The 23252-nt window shown below is 32.3% G+C and overlaps 2 protein-coding genes and 1 pseudogene across 2 annotated transcripts; 1 reads left to right on the top strand and 2 right to left on the bottom strand.

Moving 5' to 3' along the window:
* Nucleotides 1-756: 756 nt before the first annotated feature.
* On the bottom strand, nucleotides 757-10780 carry LOC136983591 (cathepsin S-like; annotated as a pseudogene).
* On the top strand, nucleotides 4467-7480 carry LOC136983646 (cathepsin L-like). Its single transcript, XM_067280448.1, has 9 exons — nucleotides 4467-4721; nucleotides 4837-4932; nucleotides 5025-5174; nucleotides 5260-5415; nucleotides 5491-5614; nucleotides 5997-6097; nucleotides 6814-6974; nucleotides 7155-7268; nucleotides 7362-7480. Exons 2-9 carry the CDS (start codon nucleotides 4837-4839, stop codon nucleotides 7459-7461), a joined length of 1002 nt encoding a protein of 333 aa, XP_067136549.1. The 5' UTR covers nucleotides 4467-4721; the 3' UTR covers nucleotides 7462-7480.
* An 8445-nt stretch (nucleotides 10781-19225) lies between the features above and the next one.
* LOC136983645 (cathepsin L-like) lies at nucleotides 19226-21341 on the bottom strand. The gene is made up of 9 exons (XM_067280447.1): nucleotides 21284-21341; nucleotides 20988-21083; nucleotides 20745-20894; nucleotides 20506-20661; nucleotides 20317-20440; nucleotides 19987-20087; nucleotides 19752-19912; nucleotides 19519-19632; nucleotides 19226-19445 (listed from the first exon to the last, which is right to left on the bottom strand). The coding sequence occupies exons 2-9, from the start codon at nucleotides 21081-21083 to the stop codon at nucleotides 19346-19348; spliced, it is 1002 nt and encodes a 333-aa protein (XP_067136548.1). The 5' UTR covers nucleotides 21284-21341; the 3' UTR covers nucleotides 19226-19345.
* Nucleotides 21342-23252: the final 1911 nt, after the last annotated feature.

Below are 23252 nucleotides of genomic sequence, written 5' to 3'. Positions count from 1 at the left end.
TTGAGTTACATGCGGTTCTTGTTGAAAGTGTTAATTTCTGCTTTTTATTATTATTTTATATATAAGATTTCCACAATTTTGTGAAAATATGTAATTATATATATGTAATATTTAGCAATTTATTTCCAAGTTGGTGCAATAAATTAAATAGACATTTCAAATTAATTTTTAAAACAAGTTCTCGACCCGGATGGGGGACACCCTATCCTTCCCTGCCTTACCATACTATCCGCCACGACAGTAGAGAACTGCGGCTCCCAGGCATTTTGCAAAACCTACATTTCGGTTCCCACTGAACTCTTGCTTGCCCACCTCTGCTCTAGAATATCATGAATATTGTAATGGAGTCGGGTTCATATTTTTTATTTCAAAGTCAAAAAATAAATAAATAAATAAATAAAATCTTAAATTTAAATATATTTAACATTTTATACGAAAATTTATTTTAAATATTTTATGTTGATTTATTCGGTCATTTAAAAATACAGTACATTAGAAAAATAGAAATCGCAGATCTTTTAGTGGAGAACCGTAAATGTATTGTAAATAATCATATAAACAGTAGGCTATACAATAAATACACGTTATCTGTATTAATATATGAAATATAACCATAAATTGTGCATTTAAGCATAAATTCACATATTAATTACTTTTTATGTAAATACCCAAAGTGTTTTCAAATTAAAAATACGTAATCAATACATAAGAAACAATATTAAATAAACGTTATAGAAATTATATATACATTACATATCATATATTCCGGGAAATCTTGATATATCCGTTATCAACCCAAGTTGCACCCCAAGTAAAAAATAATTGAAATTATATTTTAAAAATAAAAAATTTAATTTTTAAATAGTAATTTTCAATCATTTTTTGTATCTTACCTGTTCTTAACCAACCAATATTCAAGTTGTTGTATCCAACTATCAAAACGGCAAGGGTTAAAGTTAAAAAATCGTTAAAGCAACGAGGTTCGAAATAAACACCACCTCTGTTATAAAAATTTCAAACAGAATTAGCATAATGTAACATTTAAAATAGTAAAATAAAATTATATATATTTACTTGTAAGTTACGAAAGATGGCCAAGCGGCATCTATGGCTACTGAAATTGGATCAATGGTTGCCACAGCTTGTTTTAAGGCTTCTTCGTCACCGGATGTAATATTCACGTATCTTGTGCAAGTAGCACCAACATACGAACGTTTAAATCTGCATTTTCCGTTCTTAAATGAATTAAAAGTAATTAATTTAAATTTATAAAAATACTTTGAAATTTAATACAACATAATTATCAAAAGATTTTCACAAAATCTCATATGGATAAGATATTCTTGTCAACGTCTCCATTTAATTTTAAATAGTCAAATGCCCAAACCACCCATACTCCGTTGCAGCCTTGATTACCTTTATAATAAAAATTTTAAGTAGAAATCATTTTGTTTTTTATTCTAATACAAAATATAATAATGAAGTTTATAATCTTATCCAATATTATTACCATATATTACTGCGAGTTACACTGACTATAATTACAACCGAATATAAAAATTTGAGATTTTAAATTATGTAAAACGAGTGTCAATCTATAATATTAATTTAACTCGTCTCTATAAAGAACTCAAAAGCAATATTACAGCTATTCTATTTTTCTAATTTAAATAAAATACATATTAAGAGTATTAACAAAACAATAAAACAATAATACCTTCCTTCCGAGAACAGTCTACCAAATTCTGTTCACTCAAGGAAACCAGTTTACCAGTTTTCTTTTCGTGTTGCCCTTCTAAAGATCCGGTGGCCGAAAAAGCCCAAGAAGAATAACATAACACCTAACATATAGACGTTTTAAAATTAATTCTCTTACAGATAATCGTTGAATAATAAATTCTCTTATACCTCATTTTTGACTGATGTGGCGTGTCCTTCTTCTCTCCAGTCAACTGTATCAGGTACTGTACAATTACATTAGAAAGGCGCGTGAAAGTATATAAGGACTTAGAAATGATATTCACTCGACTTTTCAGTCCATTCATTCTCTGTACGAATTCTTGGTGGGTTTAAATATATAAAATCATTAATTATTATTCGTCTATCATTTAATTTTCATGGATAGTTTTTAATTATAATTGATCCGTTTACAATATCAGAGAAATTGTTCAGTCATCTTGTAAACGTGTGCAATCCTAAATCGTACTCAATGTTATTGTTATATTTTGTAATGACTGTCAAATTTTCTTCCCAATGGCGAGTTCCTCCTTTTCCTCTTAATTTTTGTTAAATTTTGTCTTTAATTAAAGTTAAGAAAATAACTAAACATTATTAGTATTTGTGGAATGATGATAAACTATAAAGCTGCTCAATATTGCTGTGAATAATTAATAAATAAATTTGAAAACCTTATATATTACCCAAATCTTGTCGTAGTCTGAATTGGAAGGATGTTGTCCTGCCATTGTAACGACGAAAAGACTGACGAATGTCATTGCTTTCGTCTGTAAAGAATAATTTCTTTAATTGTATATTGTATATAAACTGAAGTACAATTTCCTTATCTTTAATTTCACAAAAATAAAAAGTTATGTACGAGCAACACTTACGTTGGTAGATTAATGTTTTTATCGATAAATGTATTTTAACAAAATAATAATTTTGGATTATTTGCCGTTTTACATACAGTTGAGGGCTGTGTTATTCTGTTAGTCGTTTCTCGGGTGATTTCTGATAAAATTTATCTAATCATTTAGGAATTTTCATGCAAAACTATGTACTTGATCTGACTTTAAAATTTACATTTTGTTAAAAGAATTTGTTTTTGAAATGTAGTTATAAATGGAAAACACGACTTAAATCAATATTTATATTTACTGTTAATGAACAAAGATATGAATAAGAATTACAATAGGAATTGTGGCTTTTAGTTAAGTATATATTAATTGAAACGAAATATTTACAGGACTTTATACCTTATTATTTGCTTGATCAATGTATTGTAATGCTACTTTTTCAAAAAAAGAAGAGCTGTGATTAACTGCAATCTAGAAATCATGAAAATAATACATATAAATTGACTTAATTTACAGAAAAATAAACGCATAATAATCTTATTGATCGTGTAGAAATTTGCCTGTTATCTACAGATTACGTCAATCCCGAGCAGATGGCCTATTCGAACCTCTGGACAAGAAAATTTCGGGTACATCTTTTTTTTTTTGTTTGAAGGTGAATGTCGTGTGGATCTGATAGAAGTGACAACACCCAAGTATACTGCATAAACGAAGTTTATTTTCTTATTTCGGATAGATTTCATTTCTTTTTCTCTGGTAAATCTCGAATGGATCGTTCGGTTCTTGAGAAGACACAATTAAGATAGTCCTGGAAATTCTTTCAAACACAATTTGTTTTAATTGTCTTAGAAGATCACAACAGGCACAGTTAAAAGTGTCTTAGAAAGTCCCCGTCAAAAAATCGCAAGACCTCTGACCTATGATAATCGTTCAAACTATTTCGACTGACTTCTGTCTCTCCCCCCTTTTTTTACCCTTTCCTTCTTCTTCCTCCTTCCTCTTCTCTCCTGTTTTCGCGTTTGTTACTCCTCTTCTGGGCCGTCCATTTGCAGAGATTAACCAATTGTTTTCTGAGTTTGGTGTTCCCGTTTTCTTTGGGGACCACTCGTCAGGTTTTGTTTGTTGTTCCTGGTTAAGGGGAAAGGACGACTCAACGTTGTTATCTCGTGATATGATCTCGATAATGACAGAGATTTTTGCAGTGAAGAAAATTAAGGTTAGAAATTGAATTTCTTTTAAAATGTTTAAAAAATTCTTTTAATATGAGAATGTATATCTATCTTTAACTTACTCTGGGTTTCGTGATAATCTATATTTTCCTCAGAGTGCGAGTTAAACAAGAATAATTTGGAGCAGATCGACCGAAATACTAAGAACAAAAAGTATATTCTTGTACAGTATAATATAACATTGGTTTGTATACTGAGAAACATCAGACTAAAATCTATTCGTAAGTAAAAGGTTGTAAACATATTTTAATGTTTTTATGTGACTTTAAATACTTGAATAAGAGATCATACAATAGGAAAAATTTAATATATTTCTGCATGTCATTTTAGCAATATTAAAAAATATTTTAATTTTATAACATTCGCAACTAACTGAAACTATAGAAAATATAACTTAGAAGGAACTATTAGGCATTACTTGATATAATGTTTTTTCGTAAATTAAGTCTCATTCTTTGTATAATTTCAAACATTTCTAAATTGCTAATTAATAAAATTATCTCTGCAGTGAGAAAGAAACACGCCGATTGAATAAAAACTAAAGTGGTGTAAATATTTCTTTTCAATTAATAAAATTTATTTGTTCACAAGTCACAATTACAACCGTAATATTTTTCTTGGCCACGCCTGCCAATAGCATTTATCAAGGATAAATATAAACCTGAGAACATATTCTATTATTCACTTAGGAAAATTTTCAAAAGCAAACCGTATTAAGTTCAAGTCAAACTTTAGCGAAATTTCAGCAAATAGTTGTAGACGACGATTCTGGAACGATTAGATAAATCTTATCTGGAATCACATGAAAAAGTCTGATACGAGTTTGATTCTCGTGTATATAAGACGATGAAGAACAGAAAATTAAGAGTTCGGAGTCAATAGCAGCAGCTCCATCCAGGAAAAGTAATCCGCTAAGGTAAGATGATTTTTCTTAGATATAAACCTTATTACGCTTTTATACATTTGTGAATTTAGAGGAATGTTTCCTAAATTCTGTCTTCAATAGAAAATGATTAAATTTCTCTTCGCAGATGAAAGCAGTCGTGTTCGCGTGTCTTCTCGTCGCCATTACGGCAAAAATACTTCCTTTTAATCCCGATTACGACAAGGATTGGGAAATATTTAAGGTTTTCGATTTGGATTATTAATTAAGCGAAACAATTTTACTGCTTACTTTTTAACGAAAATATTAACGATATTTATTAATATTGATTACAAGGCAAAATTTAACAAAACTTACGAGAAAAACGAAGAACTCGCCAGACGTCTGATTTGGGAAGAAAAGTTGGCAGCAATTACAAAACATAATATTGAATACGATTTAGGACTGCACACGTTTACAGCAGGACTCAACCAATTTTCTGATATGGTACTAAATACGGCAATTATGATTAAAAAGTTTTTATGTAAACTATACAATGCATGAGTTATAACTAATAATTTTCAAATTTTAGACCCACCAAGAGTTCGTACAGAAAATGAATGGACTGAAAAGACGAGCGAATATCGCTTCTAAATCCGTATTTACTTTCACGCGTCTTTCTAACGTTGTTTTGCCCGATACAGTTGACTGGAGAGAAGAAGGATACGTCACACCAGTCAAAAATCAGGTATAGGAGAATCTATTATTCGACGATTTTCTGTAGAAAATTAATTAAACTAATTTTAAATCGTTTACCTTTTAGGGGCAGTGTGGTTCTTGTTGGGCTTTTTCGGCCACCGGATCTTTAGAAGGGCAACACAAAAAGAAAACTGGTAAACTGGTTTCCTTGAGTGAACAGAATTTGGTAGACTGTTCTCGGAAGGAAGGTAATGTTATTTTATTGTTGGTAATTTCAATTATATTTCGTTTAAATAAATGACATAAAATATTTTCGAAAGCCTTTTAAAGTAATGAGTTAAATTATTATTTAATAGATTTATATTCATTTCACAATATTATCGTGGATTCTCTATTTTGTGTTAGTCATTGTTGGGGATTCTTACAATGGCTTTATTGTAATTTTAAAGTGAATATAAAATTCACAATACTATACTGATGGAAAAGTATTTATAGTAAGCCTCGGTGTTTGCTATACTCTAATCATAACTTAATATTCATTTTTCAAACAAAAGTATTGAGTACGATATTTTATATTAAAATGCAAAAGAGAATAATCTTTAATTATTGTTTTACATTATAAATATAAAGGTAATATCGGTTGCGAGGGAGGAGTGATCGATTTTGCATTTGAATATGTAAAAGTAAATAAAGGCATCGACACCGAAGAATCTTATCCGTACGAAGCTGTGGTGAGAATCTTTTCATGATTATTCTGTATTAAACCTTCAAATTTTTTTTCACATTATTACAGATACGTTTGTTTTTACACGATTTGACACGTTTAAATAAATTTTCATTTTTAATCTTTATTTTATTTTGCAACTCTTGTTGCTTATGTGAGCGAAAGATTGTAGAAATATTGCAAACTTTACAACGAATAGTTCAAGATTTCAAGATGTAAAAAATACTTGTGAAATGGCACACAAATTGTCAAATCATTCGAAAAATTTTAAAAGTTTTCGAAAGGATTATACTATTATCGGATAACTTTACTAAAAGATAGAACAATTTATGAGAATGGGATATACATTTTGTTATTAGAGTAGGCCTAAATGGTTTATCAATTGTGACATGGATTACGTGATTAGCATTTGTCGTGGCAAATATTAGAAGATATCAGAAATTAATAAACTTATTGTAAAATTAGAGTAAAAATTCCGGAGATTACAATCGAAAAACATAGCTTAATTGGTGTTTTAATATGCTTCTTACACAATGCAATAAGGTATTGCGTAAAATATATTTCGGTTAACTCGCAAAGTGTATCATGAAATAATTGCATCAGCGTACATAATTGATGGCAAAAATCATTCTTGCACTTTTCAATACTTTTACACGAACATTTCGGGAACATATTCAGTTTCTAAAAACAGAATTGTGTGTAATTTCTTTTAATTTCCTTCAGGATGACCAATGCAACTTTAAGCGTTCGTCTGTCGGCGCTACTTGTACCGGTTACGTGGATGTTAAAAGTGGTGACGAAGAAGCCTTGAAACAAGCCGTAGCAACCATTGGTCCAGTTTCAGTAGCTATAGATGCTAGTGAAGCATCTTTCGGATTTTACAGGTATATAATATATACATATAATTTTATAATTCTAAACAGAGTATTTTAATTGTCATTTTTGGCATGGGCACTCTCGGCATATCATTTGTATTAATTTATTATATTATTATTATATACATATATCATTTATTATATCATATTATTCGTATTTATTAATTCTACTTCAATTATTTATAACAGCGGTGGTGTTTATTACTCAGATAAATGTAGCACCGTGAATCTAGATCACGGTGTATTGGTAGTTGGATACGGAACAACTAAAGACGGGAAAGATTATTGGTTGGTTAAAAACAGGTAGGAGTATACAAATAAAGCAAAATTACTACTTTAAATTAAAATTTTTCAACACTCAGAAAGCTTCTAAATCTTATTTTCTACTTTTTCCAGCTGGGGTACAGATTGGGGTCTTGACGGGTATATCATGATGGCTCGGAATTGCGGAAATATGTGCGGAATCGCGACTATGGCCTCTTATCCTCAGATGTAAAAAATTCTGTTGAAGACAAGCGAATATTTTTACATCGTTATTTCTTATAAGGAAGAATACTTCTAATATTACTTTTTTAAAATTAACAAAGAATGAATTTACTTTTATAAATTAAAAACATGTTTGCTATAAACTTTTATTTACATGAGAAATAAATAGAATTATTAAAACAGACTTCTTGTAAATATTTAAATGATAATTATTATATTTGATCTATATGCAAATATAAATTATGTTGTGTACATTACAAATTGTAGAGAAGGGTACTTCCGGGGCAGATGGCTATAGTTTTAAAGTAAAAATGCATTGCCTAACAGAGACAATATCACACCATAAAGATACGAATCTAATGCTATGCAAATTGCTGAATGCTAGTTATGCTAACGATTGTATTTTCGCACCAACCATACGAAAAGCGCGCGAGATATGCTCTAGGTAGACAACAGCCCGTAAATTCATCAGCCGAAATGTCTTGACGGCCGTCAGAAGTGAGTTCTTACTGTGTATGGCAAAGGATTGTTCCTTTGCCATACACAGTAAGAACTCATAATGAGAACCAATATGTTTAAGACGTCGTCGTTCGTAATTTAGGCAAACGGATAAGTTCACGAGAAATTTAAATGAAGCTCTTTGTATCGCTAGTTGATTTCTTGCTCCGTGTTTCAGAAGAAATGAAACGTGATATCATTAAACAATTTGGAGATGGTGGTCCCAAGAAGGGAGAGTGTAACAAAGCATGGAGACGGACGTCATAGTTCACGGATTGTCGCGTTCGATGACATACTGTAATGGGCACACAGTCCATAGCTAGCGACATTATACGTGCCGTACAGAGACTTTGGAGTGCTGACAGTGGTACGCGTATTGGCTGTGGCAGGTTTGTTGTCCCTTTGTCTGTTGCAAAATTTACCGTTAACAGTGACGTTACCCACTTAAAATGTTGTTAGACCATGAACACACATGCGTAAAATTTAGCGTAAAATCTAGCATAAAACAGAAAACGTAAAAATTTTTCTGAAATTTTGGCTGAAATAGAACTGAAAATAGAGTAGAGCAGGGGTCCGCAACCTTTTTGTACCGGTCGGAATACCGGTCGGACGGCGAGGCACCATTTATTTTTTCAAGGTAAATTTATATTTGGACATAGTTAAAATACATACACATAATGTACAAAAAACATTTAATTCCAAAAATGTAATAAAACATACACAAGAATATTAACAATAATTTTTACAAAACAAGTAATTACTAAACAATGCATACAAAATCTACAAAGCATAAAAATTCTTTATAAAAAATATAAATCTGAAAGTCAATGTGACTTTTGGCATTGCATTTCATTGGCCATTGCTTCGTAATTAGGAGAGTATGATGATATTCCTGCTCGTAAGCAAACGTCAAGGTGTTCATCTGTAAGTCGTGATCTGTACTTTGATTTTATGATATTCGGAACGGACCGGTTTATTTCATTTTAGGTATGGGAAATTTGGTTTCACCAACCAAATTTCCCATATTTTTTTCTCTCGTGCCAAATTTTCACCAGATTTGGCACGAGGGGAAAACGAGATTGGTCACATTTCGCTTTGAGCTTTTATCATGTTGCACGCCATTTCTACTTTTGAGTGGTTAATCATTAAAAACGAAAAAACTTTTACATAGCATTTTATTGAAAACTGAAATATTTTTATTTTTATCGTGGTCGCACAGCGGCGGGAACACGTAAAACGATCGGCGGGCGCTATGGTGCCCGCGGGCACAGGGTTGGGGACCTCAGGAGTAGAGCATGTCTCTACTTTTTATGCCGTAAAATGTTTACGCCAAAATTCCTCCAATAAAGAGAAGTCTTTTCTGTGACGTCAAAGTAGACACGTGCTTTTTATTCTTACAATGGTGGCAACGAGTGTTAACGCTACAATTGTGAAAGTCTCGAAAAAACAAAAAATAAATGAAATAGAGGAGTTTATCTAATCCGTTCGACCACATCAGTGTCATGTATAAACACACTGTATTTAAACAACGTTTATGGATGACTATAGGTGCAAAATTTCAAATAACAGGTAGGTCTAGTAGAATCGATATATAAGCCTAGTATTTAGATCACACGTTCTTTATTTGAATTCGGAATATAAGTCTATTAATTTAAATTTTCTATATTATAGCAGAGGAAGTGGAGAAAAAATGGAAGGTACAAAGGGCTAGATAGCCTATATGAGAGGAAAAATTAATAAAATTAGCACTGTTGCTGGCTGTGGTGTTTCCTATTCGGCCAGAATTTTTACGTGTGTGTGTTTTGGCATAAAAGCATAAAACAGAAACTGAACTGAAAGCTGATTTCTGATTCAGTTTTCTGCCAAACAATTTTACGCATGTGTGTTCCAGGCCTTATCGTCGTGCGATAGTCTGGAGGCGACGTGGCCATCGGGTGGATCGTTAAATTATAGTATACATTCTCCTATAACTGATCTTTGATTGGTGTCACGTATCTTTCTTTTCTCCAATCAACTGTATCCGGCAAAACAACATTAGAAAAGTTTATGAAAGTATATACAGGGTGGGCCAGCGAAAACGAAACGGCAGAGTGTTCGTGTTCGTCCAAGCAAAGCGCTCGGACAGGTCGATCTTACTGTCGAGGGGACATCTTTTGCAATAAAGTTTTTGCGATTCTGAATATTAACTAAACAATCATTTTTTTCGAAATAAATGCTTTTTTAGCAAAAAACTTTATTGCAAAAGATGTCCCCTCGAGAGTAAAATCGACCTGTCCGAGCGCTTTGCTTGGACGAACACGAACACTCTGCCGTTTCGTTTTCGCTGGCCCATCCTGTATAGGTTTTGCAGTACTAGTCAATTCTCTTTTTAGTCAATTCATTATCTGTACGAACTGTTGGTGAGTCTAAAGATATAAAATCATTCTCATCAACAAGACAACTTACCTTAAAACTTTCTATTAAGATCGATCTATTTAGTACCATCGGAATAATTGTTGAGTCCGGTTGTACTCGTAAATGACTCAAATTCTAAATCGTGTTCAATGTTATGTTTTGTAATGGCTGTCAAATTTTCTTCCCAAATCAGTCGTCTGGCGAGTTCCCCGTTTTTCTTGTAATTTTTATTAAATTCTGTCTTTAATTAAAGTTAATAAAATGACGAAACGTTATTAGTATTTGTGGAATGATGATAAACTCTAAAACTGTTTAATATTGCTATGAATAAATTTGAAAACCTTAAATATTTTCCAAACCTTGTCATAGTCTGGATTGAAAGGAAGTTGTCCTGCCATTGTAACGACGAAAAGACACACAAATGCGATTGCTTTCATCTGTGAAGAATAATTTGATCGATTTATATTGAATAGATTTTTTCCAGAAATTTCTTACAATTAATATTGATGGCAACACGAACATTAGCGAGGTTGAGGCCGAACTTTTAAACGCGAAAACGTGTACGTCGGATGTTCAGCGCCGCTTTCCTGTAAGCCTAGAAGTTTGACAATGGCGTTTGGACAGTCAGTGGAATCATGCTCGACATTCCAAACGCTATTGCCAAACGTCTAGGCTTACAGGAAAGCGGCGCGAAAACGTCCGACATACACGTTTTCGAGTTTAAAACTTCTGCCTCAACCTCGCTAATATTTCGAAACTTTGACTTCTACCGAAATTAGTTTTGCGATCGACCTGTTGGCCGGCTCCGTAATATTGAATAATAAAGTGTGCCATAACTCCAAGAAGGTTGGGAACCACTAGTCAAATCTGCATTCAAATAATTATAAATTATTTAACATAGAAAATTTTAAGTTAAGTATAAACGAGAAATTAATTCGTTATCATGTTAAAACGTTTAAATTCTACTTTGATTATTAAACTAAATTTAATCGACATGCATACATTATCTTGCAAATTATCAACATTACTTTTCTGAAAACTCACATTGAAACTTGAAAATAGCTTTCGTTCCTCATAGTTCCTCTTTGGGGAGATTTTCGCTAATTATTCGGTGACGTTGCATTCACATGACTGTGACTCCTATAATATAAAAAGAAAGTTTTTGTTTTGAAGTATTAAACATAGAGCAAACAAATCTTATGTTATTATAGAAGGCATTTGTTTTACTACTATAACAAACAATAACAAAGATAGTTTCGTCCTGATAAATATCACGCGACCATAAATATCATCGATGATTAGTCACCTTGATGACGTAACTTACTACATGCCGTTACACCCAAATATGATAAAATATTGCATGCCGTTATATTCGATTTGAAAAGTAGACGAGGAAACTTGTTTACCTTTACATTTAAGTTACACCTGTCGCAGGAGAAGTGTTGGAATTGGCTGCTAACCGTGAATGAACAATACAATCTAAACATAAATGTCAACTTTAATTAAAATAAAGACAAAATCTACCCAAAAGCAATGGAGAATTATTGTTTAATTATTTCTCCATCAGACGAAATTTTACTGATAAATGTCAACTGTTCGTAGGGGTGTTCATTTGGAACAGAGTTCGTGCGGGTCACCACGTTGAAAACAGTGATCGACGAGGAAGTTGTTCAATGTTCAACAATGGCGAACATTGTCAACCTCTTTTGAACTTGCCGTGTTTCTCGGGGCCAGGATTGCCAGGTCCACGCGTTTTGAACCCAGTTGAACTACTTTAAGAATAGCATCTTATTTTTTGTTTTGCATTGCAAATTTCCGACATGAGTCGTCACTGTCTAATAATTGATTTTTCTTGTTGTACTTCGCGGGGTACTGAAATGTTAGGAAATAAATGGAGAGGGTTATCAGTAGGGAAAGAATCAAAATTTCCTTAAAAACGCGTTTTATAATTTATGGACAACCTCTAAGCTGCTTCACTTTTGAAACAGCTTAGCGGTTGTCGCATTTTGCATAACCAAAGTGATAGTTGTGTTTTCTCCGAATCTAGTTTCAAATGTTGACTGATTTAATTGCAAAATATTTCTTTTAAGAAATGCCAAAAGTAGTTAGTAGGAAAGAAGATTAAATACAACTAGCTGCAGGATATGTCGAAGAAGGTATTGTTACTCGTGGAACTATCTTGAGAAGAGAATATTTGTGACGTGAAGATTATATTGACGAAAACACAAGTCGAAACCTCTTAAAAAGCATTTTTTGACTGCGAAAAAAACGTAAACGGAAAGAAATTAAAGCAAAAAAAAAGCAAGAAAAAACAAACCTTTATTTCAAAATCCATGACAGAAAGTAATAATAGTGCTGCTTCCAGAAACGAATTGTTTTCATTTTTAGCGACAGCTTTCTTTCATTCTGGGATTCCTATAAATAATGTCAGTCATCCAAGTTTGAAAAGGTTCTTGGAGAGAAGGACTGGCAAAACAATTCCCAATGAAAATACTTCAAGAAAGTGTTATGTTCAACCGATATAAGTAAAAAGAAAAAAGAAAAAAAAAAGAAAATCGGTGATATAAAGAATATTTTTAAATATAATCCTGTTTTGTTTCTTGTGGACAAAACAATCGGTGACATGAAACGGTTTGTTTTGAATATTTTAGTGACCTCCATTAATTAACAGGCAAACCGGTAGATGCAATGCTCCTAAAGATATACAGACGTAAAAAGTGTGATACTTCCTACGTAATGATGCCTACATAAAATTGAGGCCGGATGGCATTAAATGCCAAAACGTACGGGCTGTCGTAAGAGATCAAGCATCTTACACGATCTCAGTTTTCGGGAGTTTAAAACATGCTTGTCAACTCGAATCACAATTCAAGCATATCACACGCCTTTAATTTGGTATGTAAATCAGTTCGTGCTAAATGTTCTAAAGCAAACAAGTTTATTTTAAAATGAAAAAAGTTTTAAGAAAAGCTCCAGCAAGAGTCGCTGTATACCATAAAGTAGCATAACTTCTCCTGCCATCTGATTCGGGCATCACAAAATGAGGAACATAAATATGCACTGGTATTTTCTATTGCGGAAATTTTGAGAAAATCAAAGATCTGTATGTAGAAAATCCCGATTCTGCTTCAGTTGGTCAATGTAAGAACTTAGTATTGTACTCTAGTGTTCGGGAAGAATTATCTGTGAATATACAAGTTCAGCCTCCCCCATTTTAAAACTTTTGTTATCACCCTAAGATTCTATCCTTAATTATTTTTATTCAAATCAAAATTTTCAATTCAATCGAAACATTTAATTAATAATTCAATATTTCTTAATTGTTTACAACAATATACCATTATTTAACTTTTATAATAACAAATACTGTACTGTAGGGGATGGTGGAGCAGGATGAGGACGTTAAGATTTGAAAAGTCATAAGAGGGCAACCACTTTAATGAGAACAATAATTTTTTTATTCTCAGCAACTACATTTGGTAGTATATAATACAAAATTTAATTTTGAATAACGTTTTTAAAAACAAGAAAATTTAATATTTTAAAATTATATGTAAATGCACCATCTTGCCCCACCCATGGGGTAAGATGGGGATATTATTTTTATATACAAGAAGGACAAATTAAAATGGTTAAACTGTCGTTTTCTTCACCGTTGGCACAACGGCTTGTGCCCATTTATCACAACGACTACATTTATTATTATTTTCCGAATAAATAAATATAAAAGTTTGAACTTACTCGTATTTACTTACCAGACGATACTGTCACTTCGCGCATGCTCAGTTTCGCTATTTTGTAAGCAGACGATATTTTTTTCGTGGAAAAAGATATTTATTTCGATTGTTATCTCATACTATCTTAACAAGAAAATTATTTCTTGTTAAGATAGTATTTAAATTTAAAAAATGTTTTCATAAATAAAATAAAACGTAAAAACATAAATAATAAAGTAATACAGTATATACTGTATAAATTTATTACAGTTAGATACAGTGGTGATATTCGGCGGGTTCACACAGGTTCGGCCGAACCCGTTGTTAAAATTTTCAGTTTCCCGAACCTTGTTAAACACACGGAACATTTCTCAGTGGGTTTGTTTTTTAAAAAAAAATATATTAAAATATGCGTATTATACTCTGTAATACTACTAAACTAGAACCTTATACCCCGTTCGTACCGAGCATTTCAATCTAGATTGTGAGCAAGGTCAGGGAGTATGTCTTGGTGCGATCTCTCTCGACCGTTTCAATCGAGGTTTAATCGCGATCGATTCAAGAGAGTTCTTGATCCAGTCATAAGAGAGATCCCAGAATGCCACGTGCGCGAGATAATACAAGATGGCTGTCGAACACGTGTCGGGCTATGGACAGCGAAAGAAAAAGGATAATGTATCTCGAGAGATGATGATACGTGTGTATTTCCAGAAGCGCCATTACGGGCAAGATTCTAGATGTTTATGAGGGGGTCGGGACCTTGACAGGGCGTTAGAACATATTAATAGGAACAAAAAAAGTCTAATAAACTATGGGTGTACGGGCGACCCTTCGCGAGATATAGCTCTCGAAAGATGCGCCTACGTCAGTTCCGGCCTCGCTATCGCGATCGGGAGTCGCGTCGCTTGCCGTTAAAATTGCCTTTAGAAGACGTTTCCCCCCTTTTTTTACTTCGTTCAAGAACTACCGTGAATCGATCACTAGTTTAGCACATGGCGGCGTGTGGTGGCGCCCGTACGAGAGGTCAGTCGGGCCGCCATGTTCGCTGCCATAAGTAACATTTATTTTTCGTCTCCGGTCCAAAAATAGGGTACCGTTAAACTCGTCTCGGTCCCCTGAGTTTAAATATATAATCAAAGTCCTGAAATTCCATCTGGAGTAATCTATAGTACACCCAATAGGGCTTGCTGCCTGTTAAACGCGCGATAGGCTTAGCGGAGAAAGCGGCGTCAGTTCTGACGTCGATAGTCATTTTGGGGGCCTATATCTCGCGAAGGGTCGCCCGTACACCCATGGTTTATTAGACTTTTTTTGTTCCTATTAATATGCTCTAACGCCCTGTCAAGGTCCCGACCCCCTCATAAGCATCTAGAATTGTGCCCCATTACGCGGTAGATTACCCCTGCCTAAAAAAAAAGGTTGACAGCCCTAATATTATCGTTACCTGCCCTTCACCCATGGCTCGTTACGTTCCAAGTACGCCACTGATTGTTAGATATACGGTTGCAAGAAAAGGTATTGTATTTATTTTTATTCAAAACTTCCATTTCATTTGTCGGTGATTGTCAGGGAAAAATTTTCTGCTAGCGAACCCCTTGTTAAATATTTCGAATATCACCACTGGTTAGATATGATTTAAAAGTGGAATATTTCATTTCTATAAAAAGATCATTGTAAAATTATTATTTTATATATTCGAAAAAGTGATATAGAATTATCAATGACAACGAATTTAAAACTAGTTCACTGCACTATATTCAGTGCCTCTAGCCAGCAGCAGAATTCGTGGCCAACCTTGGGCAAGATGGTGTACGCCATCTTGCCCCAACGTGCACTTTTTATACTGACTGCAAACACGGGCCAACTTTATTTCAAAACTAAACAATTTCAGTCTTAAAGGTTACTTCGAATACCATAATATCTTCATTTAAAAGGTAATATAAAAGTTCACAATAATACTTATTTTGTAGAAACTTTGTAGCGGGCGTAAAATTAGATGAAGTATTGCTGAAACAAGGAAAACTGTCTTACTTCCAAACAAAGAGAGCGATTCGGACGTTCTCTCGTCCCGTGATCCCTTTTGAGGTTGACATTTAGTTCCCCAAGTAACAGCTAGATGAAAGCACGTTAGCCACGAATAAACAGACGTTCCCGTCTTATCCCCTGGCCCCATCTTGCACCACCTTCCCCTATTACATTTTTGGTATTTTTGTGAAGAATAATTTGATGGAGAACAATTGTTTATTATACAAGCAAATCAGAAGATGAAAATTATCAACAATTTAACGAAATAATACTCTTTTATTCTCATGTAAGGTGCATTCTTTTTGTCAGAATGTTGTAAACTTACACGCCCAATTTCACACTTTACCGTTATAATAAACTACAGCAATGACGTCATTTTCCATTTTTCCATTACAGTAAACTACAGGAATGACGTCAAATTGACGTAAAAGTGTGTAGTAAGAGTGTGCATCATTGTGACAAAATGAATGCACCTATAAAGCATGCTTATCGACTTAATAAGTTATTGGCCTATTTATTTTACCTTCCAAATCGCATTTGTTATTAAACAAAGTAAAAAATAATTATATTATTTATAAACATGATGTTTTCTTCATATAATTTATTTGAAAAAATTTAATATTTATAATTTAAATGTAACTGACGACTCATTTGCAATGAAAGCGAAAAAACTGTATTACTTCTTATTCCAAATGCGTGCTGCCATCTGTTATCAAATATTGAAAATTCTATTATTGTAATTGTATTGTTTTAGCTTTTATTGAGCATGTTAATATTATAATTTCAATTAGAATTATTGCCAATAAATTTAGTATAGAAGTTATTATTATAATTAAGATTCTGTATTTATTTACGATTAAACATAATAAGATATGCAGAATTGTCAGCATGCAGAATTATACAGTGAAACCTGTGTAAAACGGAAACTTGCGTAAACAGAAAAAATTCTTCGGAACGAAGAGATTTTTCTACGTTAAAAAAAACTTGTACCAAACGGAAACCTACCAAACCGGAAAATACATCGGGCGCAGTGCAATTCCGCTTTACACAGGTTTTACCGTATTGTACGAGAGTTATTCGTTTAAGAATAGAGAGAGAGAAAGTTTATGCAAAACATCCCTGCAATTTGGATGACCGGTGACATTCCAGGAAGCGTGCCAAGAATGCTATCACGCGTGAATTACCAATGCGTGTTGTTCAGTTGGGAGGTGGGCACTTTCAGCATTTACTCAGTTTCCTGCATATTCGAATGGAAACATTCCATTTTTATGCATATTTAATTAGTGCATAATTTAATGCAAAAGCTTAAATTATGCACATTATTTATGCTTTTTACGTTAAAATAAATATGTGCGATATGTTTAAAGTGACATTTTTAAACGGGCAGATTTATTCGAATTATTAAAGAGGTATCCAAATATTTTAAACTTTTCGCATATTTTTATTCTTTTTTATGCTATTTTTCCTTTATATCGTGATAATTTATTTTAATATTTTATTTTCGTGGTCATAAAACTTTAAAAATCTTTATAGAAATATTGATTTGTATGCAATTTCTCGGATTCTAAAGCATTTACTAAAGGTCTATCTCTCACTGTATGAATTCCCTTTTCTATTCAGGGAATGTACCGTAAGCCGTCTCACTTCTTCACACATGTGTGCTTTTCACTATGTTTAAATTATGGACGGGGACGGCTTTACACATTCAATAGTTTGGTCCAGGTTTCCCTCGACAAAACTATTGAATACGCTACAGTCCGGGATCGAGTGTGAAATTATTTTTGGCCCCCGAAATATAATGTTTAATGCGGAAAAACGATACCACTTTTCCACTCACTCCGTGTGACATACAAGACGTGGGGTGCTGTACGAACTTTCGTCTATTATATCCGAAATAAAACACAGTATAATATACAACCGTATTAAAATTGTATAAATTAAAATACATGGCTTACACAATAAATAAATAAAACTTTATTTTATCTTTGTTTTCTTTATTCTAATTTATAATTTTATAACTTAAATTTCAATTTTACATAAATTTATTAAATTAAAATTAAGAAAATAAAGATAGAAGTTATTAACAATCAGGAGGTTTATATATTTTTGGGGGGCACACTGCAGTTACAATTAATCTTTAGACTGTATTAAAATTAGTTTTAATTAATTAATTAATTAGAAGTGAAAGCGAAAGTAAAATGACGTGGAATTATTTAAATTTTCATTTATCATTAATTTTAAGTTATGAATTATTGTCCCTTTTTTCTGTTAAAATTATAATTTATCATTATATTAATTATTACAGTTTAAATTTCTTTATTTCTTAAAATATTTTCTTAGAAAAGAAATTAATGAAGAAAAAAATAAATAAATATTATTTTAATTATTTCATCAAAATCCTCAAAATAATTATATTATTGTTAGGCAATGGGAAACATAAGATTTTTAGTAATTTAATAATTAGAGTAGACGAGGAAGTGTGTTTTTTACACGTGTAAGCATTTGACCGGATGTATGACAAATGAAGATAATTTTCCATTTTCTGAAACGGAAGAGAGACCTATTAAGAAAAACCTACAGTGACATATTAACCGGATGCACTAAACACATGCACGGGACAACGAACGCAAACCAATACAATAACATGTAATTTGAATGGGACCGAGGATACCGTTAGAGTACAAATAATAGTACATACGAACCGAAAGGAAAGATGGGGGAATCAAACAATCCTATTTTCATTCGTCACAAAGCGCTAACCCGTCCGACAATACAATCATTACCTACCAAATTACTCTTTCCCCTCAGCGAGCACCGCTTATTTTACACTTCTCTTTTGTATTGTAATTAACCGTTTTAAATATAATCGAGTAATTTTATTTCTATTTATTACCGTTATTTAATGGTAAAACGAAAAGACGAAACGGTATGAACTCTTCGATGATTTTTTTGGGTTCTTCCATAGGAGAATTATATAAAATATGTGATAAAGTAGAAGAAACGGCATCCCTTTTAATAAACAACCGTATATTTATTCTAAATAATCATATAAATAGTGTACAAGTACATTATCTGTAATTAATATACATAATTTACATTCGCGTATAGATTATACAAGTAGTAAAATTCGTTTATTCTCACTCACAATAAACAGTTCTTTTATCTTTTAATCCATGCCGTTTTTTAGATATTAAGTAGTATTACATACATCATTTTATACAAAAAGTTATAATCTAAAAAATATTCGTTTATCAAATGTTTTTACACTAGAGGATAGCTGGCTTGACTGGCAATACCGCATTGATTGTTGTGATTCCTGGCCATCTTGATGTATCCGTTAATACCCCAACTCGTACCCCAACTACAATAAAATTGAAAAATTATGTTTTAAAACCATGCAAATATTCATTTTTAAACAGTAATATTTATCTTACCTGTTCTTAACCAGCCAATAATCTTGTCCGTCGTCGGTTGTTCCGTATCCAACTACCAGAACTCCGTGGTCTAACTCAGCTGGGCTGCAATCATCTTCGTAATAAACACCATGTCTGTTATAAATAATTGAAGTAGAATTAATAAATGTACGGTTATTCGTTAATACGAATGACATGCCGAGAGTGCCCATGCCAAAAATTACAATTGAAATTATAAAATTATATATATTTACTGATAATCTTGGAAAGAGTCGTGACTGGCATCTATGGCTACTGAAATTGGACCAATGGTTGCTACAGCTTGTTTTAAAGCGTCTTCGTCACCACTAGGGATATCCACGTAACCGGTACAAGTAGCACCCACAGACGAACGTTTAAACCTGCACGTGTCGTCCTAACGGAAATTAAATGAAATTAATTATACAAAAAAATGCCATTAATACTTCATAAATATCCGAAGATTCTCACAATAGCTTCGTATGGATAAGATTTTTCGGTGTCGATGCCTTTGTTTATTTTTATGTATTCGAATGCATTGTCCATCAATCCACCCTCGCATCCCATATTACCTGAAAATTTATAATATAAAAAGAAAAATTAGCAACATTGTTTCATATTCTAATACGGTACTAATACAGTATAGTAATTCCTGATATTACACTTTGCCTACTGTATAATATTATAAGTTTTATAATTATAATAAAATCACAGGAATTAGAACAAAGTGGGAAATCTAATATTTCAAATAATTTTATTTATGGTACGGTATTAAACAATATATTAATAAATTAACCTTACCTTCATTACCAGAACAGTCCATTAAATTCTGTTCACTCAAGGAAACCAGTTTACCAGTTTTCTTTTTGTGTTGCCCTTCTAAAGATCCGGTGGTCGAGAAAGCCCAACAAGAACCACATTGAAGCTAACAGTTAAACATTATAAAATTAGTCTGATTAACTGAAAATCACTAAGCAAACCCTTCTATACCTGGTTTTTGACTCCTGTAACCATTCCTTTGTCTCTCCAATCAACTGTATCGGGCAGAACTACATTAGAAAGGCGCGTAAAAGTGTATAAAGGCTTTGCAGTGCTGTTCGCTCCTCTTTTCAGTCCATTCATCATCTTTACGAATTCTTGGCGGGTCTATAGAGTATGACGTCATAATCATCCATTATGAATCTTACACCAAAAATAACGTTTAGTCTAATTATAATCGTTCTACCTACCAAATCGGAATATTCATTAAGCCCTCTCGTAAATGAGTGCAAACCTAAATCGTATTCGATGTTATGTTTTATAATAGCTGCCAAATTCTCTTCCCACACCAATCGTCTAGCGAATTCTTCATTTCTTTCGTAATTCTTATTAAATTTCGTCTACAGTTAAGGAAATTATAATACATTATTAAGTTTTCTAGAATTATAAGATTCTACACGACGGGTTAACATTAATAAAGTGAAGCTAAATACCTTAAATGTTTCCCAGTTCTTGTCGTAGTCTGGGTTGAAAGGAAGCTTTCCTGCAGCAACGACGACAAAAAGGCAGATGAAGGCGATTGCTTTCATCTGTGAAGAAGAATTTGATCAGTTGCAGTTTACTTAAGCCGGGTACAGTTTATCTGGCACTTATACGGGTACGTGTGTACCTGACAGGTATATCTAAACAGCCTGTTCGGGTATAACCCTAAAAGCCTGTTAAGGTATACCTGACAGGGTTTACCTTTAATTTCACGAAAGTAAAAGAGGTAGAAATGAAAAACACTCACTTTGATGCTTTACTTTTTTCTCCGATGGATGTACTCCAACTGATTAATTTTCGATTCTTCGCCGTATTTATTCACAATGGATGAGTTAATTCTGCTAGTCATCTGTCATGTGATTCCGGATAAGATTTATCTAATCGTTCCGGAATTATCACATTGAACTGTGTACTTAATGTGATCGATTTTACACTAATATTTGCTTTTAAAACGTTCTATTAAATATAAAAATGTATTTTTCAATATTTTTATTTATAATTTAGGTATTCTTGAAACCGTGTTTTCTTATATGTTGAGCATCAAACACAAGACCGTGTTATTTATTAAAAGTGCCAAGTGTTTAATAAATAACACGGTCTTGTGTTTGATGCTCAAAATTTTTATTTATCTTTTAAACACACTAGACCCCGGCCTGCACACTATTAGTGTCTGCAGAGAAATTACTGTATATACGTCAGCATTTTTCAAAGCCAAACTTGTAAAATGAATTTAAAAGAAGATTAATAACTGTTTGTTTGTATATGGCAACCGACACAAGGACGATGTATCGAGGGGGATGTCTCCCGGGAGGACTTTTAATGAAAATGATCCCTATTATCCTTTACTAACGTGAAGGAAACCTGGAAAACTTCACGTGGATAGTCCATTGATGAAGCACGAACCCACATTAACTACCGTTCAATGGTTTTATCCGCTAGGCCAGTGTTGGGCAAGGATTAGTAATTAATAAAATTCGTTGTTTAATTGTAATTAAAACGTTTCCATGGGAGAATAATATTTAATTAAATTTTACGGAATGCTACGCATATAAAATCTAGTTAATTACAATTAAAATTCTAATATTAATTATTTAAATACTGAAGACAATAAACTTGTAAAAAAGTATTTTCGTTTAAAGAACACGTGATATTTACCACAAGATATCATATGCCAAATGATAAGATATTGCTTACTTAACCGTGTCATTTGACTTTCAAATAATCGTATTATCATATTTTCTATTATAAATGTATAGAAATGACGTAAAGCTATTTATTGAATTTAAGAAAAATTTAAAATTATATATATAATAATTTTATAAATTAATTATTAGCAATTATATATATATATATATATATAATTGCTAATAATTAATTTAAATTTCGATTTTGTTTAGTGGTGACGATTCTTTTTCCTTTGTAATTTTTAGTTTCATTAATGCCAACAAATTCTGTTTTTGGGGGGCTCGCTTATGAATTTTCTGTGAAAATTATTTAAATTTATTGGGTTTTTTTTAAAATATTAATTAACTTTAAGCGTTAATTAATTAGAGGAAAAAAATGTTTTAATTTTTAATTATTAAGTACAGCTCTTAATTAATTTTCAATTCTGCACGGAAAGAACTTTTTAAAGCTGAAAATATATTTATTAATTAATATTTACATCTGAAATTCCCTTAATTTTAAGTAGGTAATTCAGGGTAAACTTTCAAATATTCACTGATATATGTGAAAATATTCAAATGACATAAATCGGGAATAAATTACAATGACGTTTTTATTAATTAATTAAAAGGAATTTGAATATTTAATTATTTATCAAGTTAATATATCATCATCGATCATTTTGAAATTTTTAAAAATAATACCCATCTCAAATTCTTTCGCTTACGTAAGTAACTAGTTACACGCGTGTAATACATAAATGTGTCATACATATCAATTGAGCTTTGAAAAATTTTAAATTTTCTTTCTAAAAACAATTGAAATATAAATATAAATGCGAAAATGTACTTATATTTATTGGATTTATCTGATTAAAGGTGATTAATGTCCGTTATGTAGATAAGATTAAGGTGTTTGCCTGCCACTGTGGGGCACCCGGAATCGAATGCTGGAGGTCGGAAACCCCCTGGAATTTTTCCCAGATACGTCAGGCTCCTTCCCACACCACCAGATCGACCCCACTGTGAGCCTGGCCGAACCCACGATAAATA

This window comes from Centruroides vittatus, unplaced genomic scaffold (genome assembly GCF_030686945.1).
Source record: "Centruroides vittatus isolate TY-2023 unplaced genomic scaffold, ASM3068694v2 contig_884, whole genome shotgun sequence".
Taxonomy (NCBI): domain Eukaryota; kingdom Metazoa; phylum Arthropoda; class Arachnida; order Scorpiones; family Buthidae; genus Centruroides; species Centruroides vittatus.
Note: the sequence above shows the minus strand (reverse complement) of the source record. Positions and strands in the feature narration are given on the sequence as shown.

What these genes read in the sequence shown, in the direction of transcription:
- LOC136983645 (XM_067280447.1), bottom strand. Translation starts at nt 21,083, where the DNA reads ATGAAAGCAATCGCCTTCATCTGCCTTTTTGTCGTCGTTGCTGCAGGA. An exon ending in TTACAGGAGTCAAAAACCAG is followed by an intron (nt 20,441 to 20,505) that starts GTATAGAAGGGT and finishes TTTAACTGTTAG; the next exon opens with CTTCAATGTGGTTCTTGTTG. An exon ending in TATTGGCTGGTTAAGAACAG is followed by an intron (nt 19,446 to 19,518) that starts GTAAGATAAATA and finishes ATTTTATTGTAG; the next exon opens with TTGGGGTACGAGTTGGGGTA.
- LOC136983646 (XM_067280448.1), top strand. Translation starts at nt 4,837, where the DNA reads ATGAAAGCAGTCGTGTTCGCGTGTCTTCTCGTCGCCATTACGGCAAAA. An exon ending in AGGATTGGGAAATATTTAAG is followed by an intron (nt 4,933 to 5,024) that starts GTTTTCGATTTG and finishes ATTGATTACAAG; the next exon opens with GCAAAATTTAACAAAACTTA. An exon ending in CTTATCCGTACGAAGCTGTG is followed by an intron (nt 6,098 to 6,813) that starts GTGAGAATCTTT and finishes AATTTCCTTCAG; the next exon opens with GATGACCAATGCAACTTTAA.